At 45.8% G+C, this 9,313-nt stretch overlaps 1 protein-coding gene and 1 pseudogene across 1 annotated transcript; both read right to left on the reverse strand.

Moving 5' to 3' along the window:
- Nucleotides 1-3,549: 3,549 nt before the first annotated feature.
- On the reverse strand, nucleotides 3,550-4,958 carry LOC103208720 (negative elongation factor B-like). The gene is given in 1 exon segment (XM_042782759.1): nucleotides 3,550-4,958. A coding segment is annotated over 1 exon segment (1,263 nt). The 5' UTR covers nucleotides 4,813-4,958.
- A 43-nt stretch (nucleotides 4,959-5,001) lies between these two features.
- On the reverse strand, nucleotides 5,002-5,515 carry LOC122151446 (annotated as a pseudogene).
- Nucleotides 5,516-9,313: the final 3,798 nt, after the last annotated feature.

A 9,313-nucleotide genomic window follows, 5' to 3' on the forward strand; every position in this document is an offset into this window, starting at 1 on the left:
ACCCCTCCTTGGGTTTCCCAGGCAGTATCACTACGGAAGTAGGATTGCCCAACCTTCCTTCCGAGGAGTGGCTGGTGGGTTTGAACCGTCAGCCTTCTGGTTAGCAGTCAAGTGCCTTAGCCACTATGCTACCAGAGCTCCCATATATGCATATAGAGAAAGAGAATTTTATCATAGAGAAATGGCTCACACACTTATAGAAGCTGGCAAGTCCCAAGTTCTTTGATCAAATGTCAAGCTGCAGGCTTTCCCAACACATACAGCTGCAGGGGTTGACGAGCTCAAGGTTGGCAGGCAGTATACTGGCCATTGACTCCAACGAGTGACAAATCCAAGATTACCAGGCTGAATGGTGGATTGTTCACTCACAGACAGTTGTAGGCAACACAACAGGATCCAGATCCATAGAAGAGTGTCTCTTCTCCCAGGATGTCCACAAATATATTGGATGCAGGCCACACCCCTATGGAAACTCCCTTTCAATGGATTGGCTGCTCAAAATATATACATCTGATCCCATCGTGTGAATAACCACACAGAATTGTGGTCCAGCCAAGTTGAGACACAGCTCCAACTATCGCACACAGCCTCAAGCCTCACAGCAACATGTAAGCCACAATAGCATGACAAACTGACAGACAAGTTTGTCTTCCTTAGCTGTTTGAAACCTCTCTGCCCTCCCCTTACCTGGATCCCTGGCTGCTGCTCTGCTCTGTTGTCCCCTCTGGCTTCCACATTGTCTATAAATGACACAAATTATGTGCTAATGTGGCTTTTTCTTTTTGCCTTTTCCTGAGAGCAATTTGTCCAACAACCCGGTTTCCTCAACTAAAAAGTTTTAACAAGGCTCAAAAGTTCTCTGAATTATCCTCACAATGATTTTCAAATGGTAAATTGTTTCCCATTTCCATTAGAGGTCACAGAAAGTCCAAATCCACTTGACTCAGCTGTGACAACAATAGTGGTAGATGTTATTGGTTGAGCACTTATTCTCTGCCAGGAGCTCTGGTGGCATAGTGCCTAAGGCATTTATTTGACTACTAACCAGAAGGTTTCTGGTTCAAACCCATCAGCCACTCCTGGGAAGGAAGGTTGGGCAATCTACTTCCGTAGAGATACTGCCTTGGAAACCCAAGGAGGGGCTATGAGTTGGATCTGACTCAAAGGCAGAGAGTTTATTATTTTTTTTTCTCTGCCAGGTGTTGTGTTAAGCATTTTTTTAAACGTATTTGGTTGAAATATAATTTATGTACAATGAAATATACAAAACTAAAGTGACATAGGTCAATGCAGTTTTTTAATTTTTTTGCAGTGTTCCCTCCCCTCCCCTCCCACCCCAGGCAACCAGCAAAGAAAGTTTCCTTCCATATATAAACCTTTCCTTGACCCTGCAAAACAATGAACTAATACTATATTTTCCTTCTGTGACTGACTTATTTCACTCAGCACAATGTCCTCCAAGTCCATCCACATCATGTGGTGCTTTGCAGAGTCCACCTCACTCCTCAGTGCTGCACAGCAGTCCATTGTGTGTATGCACCACAGCTTGGTCATCCACTCCTCTGCTGATGAGCACGTAGGTTGCCTCCGTCCTCTTGCCACAGCAAACAGTGCTGCGATGAACATGGGTGTGCACATATCTGTTCCTGTCTCGGCTCTCACCTCTCTACGATATATACCTAGTAATGGGATTGCTGGGTCAAATGGTATGTCCAATTCTAGCTTTCTAAAGAATCACCATACTGCTTTCCACAGTGGTTCTATCACTTCACATTCCCACTAGCAGTGTACGAGAATCCCAATCTCTCCACATTCCTGTCAGTGTTTGTTATTTTCCATCTCGTTGAACCTTGCCATCAGTGCTGGGGTGAGATGGTAGCTCGTTGTTGTTGTTAAGCATTTTAAATGTGTAATCTCATTTTATCATCCCATTAACCCAAAATTGTTGTTGTTGTTAGGTGCCATCGAGTCGTTTCTGATTCATAGCGACCCCATGCACAGTAGAACGAAACACTGCCCAATCCCACGCCAGCTCCATGATCCTTGCTATACTTGAGCCCATTGTTGGAGCCACCGTGTCAATCCAGCTCGCCGAAGGTCTTCCCCTCTTTCTTTGACCATCCACCTTACCAAGCATGACATCCTTCTCCAGGGAATGGTCCCCTCTGACAACATGACCAAAGTAGGTGAGACGAAGTCTGGCCATCCTCACTTCCAAAGAGCATCTTGGCCGCACTTCCTCCAGGACAGATCTGTTAGTTCTTTTGGTAGTCCATGGTACCTTCAGCATTCTTCACCAGCACCACAACTCAAAAGCATCAACTCTTCTTAGGTCTTTCTTATTCCTTGTCCAGTTCTCACATGCATAAGAGGTGATTGGAAATATCATGGCCTGTGTCAGGCGCACCTTAGTCCTCAAGGAGACCACCTTGCTCCTCAGCACTTGAAAGAGTTCCTTCACAGCTGACCTGCCCAGTGCTACATGTCGTCTAATGTCCTGACTGCTGCTTCCACTGGCCTCGATTATAGAACCAAGCAACATGAATTCTTTTGTTGAGCCCAGGTTATGAAGGAGTTGTTCAGCGCGAGGAATTTGCCAACACACGACAATGCAAGTGCAAGAAGGAAAGTTTATTAGCTAGTTCGAACTAGGGTCCCTGCTCTCACCGACAACGGGTTGAGCAAAAGACCCCGTGCTCTTTTACTATCACACATTTATAGAAAAAAATATAGGGTGGAGTAGATAATTGGGTTTTAGGACAGGGGTTTGGGAAGTTGGGGGGTGGGTTGGAATCCCCCGGTTTCAAAGGTGAGTGAGAGATTTTTTGGGGGCTGGGTGGATCTCTTTGATATGTGCAAAATCCGTGGTGAGGTGCGAGCTGGGAGCCTTCAAAGGTGGGCGAGAGACTTTTTGGGGCCAGGGAGATCTCTGATAAAAAGTTCTGAGGCATGGGACGTGTTAATCTCCATACTAAAGGCTTCTGGTTTAAGATCTACCTGGAGGCATTAGGACTCAGCATGGGACATGTTAATCTCCATACTAAAGGCTTCTGGTTAAAGATTTCTCAGGCCTTACATTCCCCCCCCCCTTTTTTTTTGTTATGTACATGAGGAATCATTCTCTTGTACGGGAGATAAGGACTGATATTGTTGCTTATAGAAAATTTTACTTTGGAGTTTATAAAGACTTATGGGTGGCAAAGTTACACTAAGTAATTTACTATACTGCAGGTTACCCCCTGGCTTTTCTACTTATTATTTCTTTTATACTTCAAAAATTTACATTTCTTTCACCATCAGTTTAAGAATAATCACACTTATGGAAATGTGTCAGCCAGCCACTTCATGCTTTTATCTCCCCCCATTTTAAATAGTTAATTTCTAATTTGCTCATTTCTATCAGACCAGTACTCTGAGGAAGTGTGGTCCTTTTTCTCTGGAGAATCTTCTGTTCTGTTTAGAAACTTCAGGTATGTGGATCCATAAGTAAGTAAAGTTCAGCTTAGCACAAGTTATTACATTGCAGTAACTTAACACCATCTGTGTTAATCATCTTCTTCTAGCTATCCCAGCTAGGTCATGGGTACTAGTTGTTAAGTTTGGGTAGGTGACTGGGGCTCTCTCCTCAGCAGGAAGCTTCTGGTCCATGTTGAAGGTGTGGTCATCCACCACAAAGGACATGAGTGTCAGCAGGAACCTAGTGACGAGCTCCACCTCCATCTTGGGCTCCCTGAAGACCTGGCTGTCGATCATGTCCCAGGTACCCTGTCCCAGCGACAGCAGCCTGAGCAGCAGCAGGAGGTCCCGGCTGTCCCTAGGCAGCGTCTCCTGGCTCACCATCTCCTGCAGGTGCTTGATGGTGCTCAGGGAGAGTGTATTGATAGTAAAGGGGTCGCATAGGATCATGGATAAGTCCCCCAGGACTTGCTCCTGCTCCTTCTTCACTCCATCCAAAAAGCTCTGCAGGTCCCGCGCCCACTTGCTGTCTACGAACTGCTCCCGGATGCAGGCGTCCAGGCACCAGGTGAACTTGTGGCAGGGGTCCACGGTGCAGATATCACTGACGTCCAGGTTGTGTAGGGACATGAGCAGCTCAGCTTGCAGTGTGCAGTAGTGCACGTTGCGTGTTCGCAGGAACAGCGTCCGGAGGAACTGCAGTACTATGTCATACAGCTTCACGTTCTTCCGCACCATCTGTGTTAGCTTCTGCACCACCTCTCCCTGGCGCCGGGTTTTGGGGGAGGGGCTGAAGAAGTTGTGCAGGACGGAGAGCTCGGTGCTGAAGAGCGCGGCCTCCTTCTCCAGGACGTACTGCTTCAGCAGTGGGGACACCTCGTCCCCGAACAGGGCTTGGTTGTCCTGCTAGATTTGCTGCTTCACCTCCACGGCGCAGGCTCGGTACAGCTCCTTGTCGGCTATCACCAGCTTCAGTTTCTTCTCCGGAACCTTGGGCAGGTGCTTCATCACACACATGACCACGGGCTGCAGGGACGGGACCTTCACCAGAAGGAAGCTCTTCTCCAGCAGGTTTTCCAGCTTCTTGTACTTTTTCTCCGCCTTCCCCTCGGACGCAATGGCGGACACTCTCTCCAGCAGCTTGTCCTGAAGCTCGTCGAACACTGACTGGTGGAACTCTAGCCCCGGCGTCCCGTGCAGGTCTAGGAAGGGCAGGGCGGACTGCAAGGATGGTAGCAGGACGCTGTTCTCCGTCTGGAACTGCTCGATGGCTTTGAGTGGTTCAGTGCAGTTGGTCAGCGTCTCCTTCAGGTCTTTACCGTTGGTCATGCTCAGGTCCTGCAGCCCTGTGAACATGGCCGAGGCTCTTGCTCCTGCTCGGCTCGGCGTTCCATCCCCGCCCGCTCCGTCGGAGCTGCAGCCGACGCCGCAGGCCCCACTGCTGCGCGCTCCCCTGGGCCTCGGAGGTCATCCGCGCTCCGCTCCCCTGCGCCCTCCAGCTCGGCTAGCTCCTGTCGCCCTGCGGCTCCGTAATAGGTCCCGCTGCTACCGATTTCCGCTCCGCAGAGGCTCGGCCCTCTCGCCGGACGGTCCCGGAAAACGCTGCGTAATTTTATAGTAGTTCTGGAATTTGTGGTGGTCGGGCGGCACAGCTACGTGGCTCAGGTCAGGTTGCTGGATGTGCGTGATGGTGCTGCTATAGGAGGTAATGACCTGGGCTGTTTCCTCATGCTCACAGTCCTGGTTGATAATGATGGGGTACAGGTACATGCGGTGGGGCAGGGGGGCCCGCAGTGGGCACTCTCAACCGCTGCTTCCACTGAGCATGGTGCTCTCTAACCTGCTGCAACAATCCCCGCTGACGTTCCAACTCCACTTCAGTGTTCTGGGCCAGGCGGATCACCTCACGGGTGAGGCTGGCGGGGTCGTCATCAAGAGAACTGTCTGAGGGAGGCCTGCCGGGTGCTGGGTGTGTTCAGAAGAGAAGGAGCAGGGCATTCCAGGTTACAAGGAGGATAGTGCCCCACAGCACAATCTCTGCAGACTGCTTCTTCAGCATCCTGGTCTTAGGTCAAAGAGTACTAAATTTAGTTAGTTTTTTTTTTTTTTTTTTTTTTGCTGCACTTCCGTTTCCACTCAGGTTGATCCAGGTGGTTACAAGCAAGTAACATACAAGTTTACTATTCACTGGCTTCCTTTAACTTTCAGTCCTGGGAGGGTTTTTTTTTTTTTCTTCTCATGGACTATGACTTTTCTGCTTTGATGGACCCAAAGTTTATCTGCTTGCTCGAAATGCAAAAAGTTAAACGGTCATTTTTTTTTCCTTCAGGTCTTCTCTTCACATGTAAATTTTCCCTTCCCTCAGTAGTACTGAGTGGGGCTCAGGTTTCCCACTTAAGTTTCTATTTCCCCTTTTATTATATCCAATTAAGTATTGGCTGAAGTCGGATTTACACACTTTTAATCGTATAATTCATTTATGCAGAGAAATCATTTGTAATGATCTATTTACAATCTTTTCCAATTTTCATTTCTACTGGCCAAATATGTTTCATGCAAGAGATAACATTTACTTGAACTCATTACTGCTAGAAACCTGTTATGTCATAGGGTTTTTAGTTCATACCACTTTCTTAAGTACTATGATTTTACTGTTACTTTAATAGAAAGTATATCGTTAATGTGACATTTTGCAGTGAAAGATTTACTATTCTTTTTTCTATCTTATGAATAAATCTACTAAAACTGATATAAAGTTATCAAAATTTCAATGTAGTTCATGGTTTCTTTACACTTACTATTTGCGGGTATTAACACTAAGGTAAATAAAGTTTACACACTCTCAACTTTTCTATAACTTAATACACATTTTTCAGATTTAACTTTTACTATCCTTTATGTTCTGGGATGAGCAGACATTCTGCTTTAAGACAAAACTACTCTTCCCCCCCTTTCTGAAAAAAAACTTAGTACCAGTTATTTCACGTTCCCTCTTGCTTTTCAGGTTACGATAAAACTTTCAATCTAGTTCTTAAGGTGGTTTCGTTCACTATCCCAAAATGCTATATTTTAATAATTACAATTTTTTTTTAATTGGCTCAAAAACAGTATGGAGTACATTTAGATAAACACATAATCCTAAACACATAATCCTTTTAAAGATATTCCAGGTTCATCTCTTCACTTTGATTACTATCTCATTCTATGCAAAAGGCCTCAGGCTTTTGGCTGGGTGTAACTAAAAGTTCCAGCTTCTGCATTAATTATTTACAAGGAACATTAAAGAAAGTAACTATTTAAGAATTTAAAGTTTCATTTCTCAGGCTCTTTCTTTTCTTTTACAAAGTCTGGTGTTCTTAAACTTCTACAAGGTTCAATATTATAAGTTTGCAAATTATTTTAACAAATCCTGACCAAAAGAATATACTTTACAGAGAGCTTAGAAGCATGGTTCATTAGGTAATCTGGTTATATATATATATTTCCAAATAGTTTTATGTTCTAGAAAAAATGAGAAATAGACTTTACTTCCCCGACTTTCAATATCTTTTGGGTGAAATTAAACAAGTAAAATAATTATTAAGTGCTTCCAGTTATTAAAACAAAACAGTGTTAACAACGGTGCTCACGAAAGTGCTAAGTGACTGAACACTAGATCACGGTATCCTTGCTTCTGAACTCCAGGTGTACTCGGCTGATTCTGTTAGCTAGAACTCTGGCTCAGCTACAGGGCACCCCCAGTTCAGGAGATCTCAGGCTTATTTTAGCAATGTTCATAATTTTTGGAAGGAGTAAGAACTAGAATGGGCTCTTACAAGATGGAAAACAAGATAAAGCTGAGAAGGAACAATCTGCTCCCAAGATATTCAGAGGTTTCTGCTATTCACTCAGCTAATACATCAGTGCACACACACACACATATACATATTTAGTTAATATATTAAAATGACTTAGAAACAAATATTCTAGTATTTTAAAGATTTAAGTTAAAACTAAAAGATTCGAGAAGAGACACAGTATGTTCAATTGTACCTCTCATGCATCCTTTTTGTTAAAGGTTTCATTTAAAATTATGTTAACACCAGCTTGGACTCCTTGGTTTCTATAGAGAGCCCATTATCTTCCAAAACAGATCTCCGGGTTTCCATCTGGATTCTTTCACATTCCTCAGTGGTGAACAAAAGCTGGAGGAGTTTGTTGACAATCTTCTTAGGTATGCTGATTGAGTAGTTAAATCCGGAGTTTGGGGCAATGCACTCTCTGCAGCTGCAATACCTGCTGACAATCATCCCAAGTGGGGTTATGAGTAAACAATATAGAATCTAACAAATTAATTAGGCTTTGGGGGTTTTCAGAAAAGGGGCATTTTGCGCTTTCCAGTTATACAGGTCTGATGTTGAAAACGGCCAGTACTGCCAGGTTCTGCTTCTGTCCTCACAGGGCGGGCTAACCGCTCTGAGAGGTAGTGCCTGGACAGCAGACGATGGACCTTCAGCCTCCTGAGAGCCCCTCTGGCGTGGGCGGAGACCAGAGGCTGGGCTCGTAATGACGGGCTGCGTGCTTGGAGCATTCCCAAGCTCCATTCCCTCCAACACTTGTGGAACCTGGAAAGGGTGGGGAGGTGGCGGAGGGGCATAGGGAGGTGGAGATATGCTGCTTTCTAGATCCATTAGATCGAGGTTAACCTGAGAATCAGGCAAAACTGGTGGAAGAGCTGCTCGGGATTCAGATTGTTTCGGCTTCTCCTTCTCGCTAGTCCCGAGTGAGGATGTTAATACCTTAACAGAGAGGTTGGGAAGAAAAAGTTTTAGCCATGGGGGAGGGCTAGTCACCATATCTTGCTACACTAAAAGGTAAGAAATTGGTCCCAGTGCCCTTGGGGGCCTGGAACTTGGACTCGGTCGAATATGGCTGCAATCACCTTTCTATCCAATGAGCCTTCTGGAGGCCACTCCACCTTAAGAGAGGGCTATTCTGAAGAGCAAAAAGTTATTAGTTTATTTTTCTTAATTATTACAGACAAATTAGATCCTCTGGTTTTAAACTCTGAAAAATGTTCAACCATCAGGGACAGAGGGGTAGTCTGTTTCTGTCCCATTTCAACTTTCTTTAAGAAAACACAGAATAAATAACAGACAGTGGCCACACAACAAGAGACACCAGAACAGACAGCATAAATATCCGACACCCAGAAGAGATCTCGTTCCAGCACCACAGATTGGAGGGGCCTCTCCCCTTCCCTGAAGTGGGCTGCTCTTACCCAGAAAAAGCACCCACAGCCTGCCCGCGAGTGGAGAAAGGGGTCCTTTCCCCACTCATCCGGCGCGTCCGCCGGTCCCTGTACTCTTGGATTGGTTCCCTACGCAAGAGATTGATCCCAATCCTGCGGCTCCAGTTCCTGACCCCCACGCCCCTTCTGTCGGGGGCAAGATTCCGGCTCGAACTTTTTTCTCCTTCCTGGCCAACGCACCAAATGTTGAGCCCAGGTTATGAAGGAGTTGTTCAGCGCGAGGAATTTGCCAACACACGACAATGCAAGTGCAAGAAGAAAAGTTTATTAGCTAGTTCGAACTAGGGTCCCTGCTCTCACCGACAATGGGTTGAGCAAAAGACCCCGTGCTCTTTTACTCTCACACATTTATAGAAAAAAATAAAGGGTGGAGTAGATAATTGGGTTTTAGGACAGGGGTTTGGGAAGTTGGGGGGCGGGTTGGAATGCCCCGGCTTCAAAGGTGAGTGAGAGATTTTTTGGGGGCTGGGCAGATCTCTTTGATATGTGCAAAATCCGTGGGGAGGTGCGAGCTGGGAGCCTTCAAAGGTGGGCGAGAGACTTTTTGGGGCCAGGGAGATCTCTGAT

The sequence above is a fragment of the Orycteropus afer genome, unplaced genomic scaffold (assembly GCF_000298275.1).
Source record: "Orycteropus afer afer isolate SDZICR_OR568_19922 unplaced genomic scaffold, OryAfe1.0 scaffold00460, whole genome shotgun sequence".
NCBI lineage: Eukaryota > Metazoa > Chordata > Mammalia > Tubulidentata > Orycteropodidae > Orycteropus > Orycteropus afer.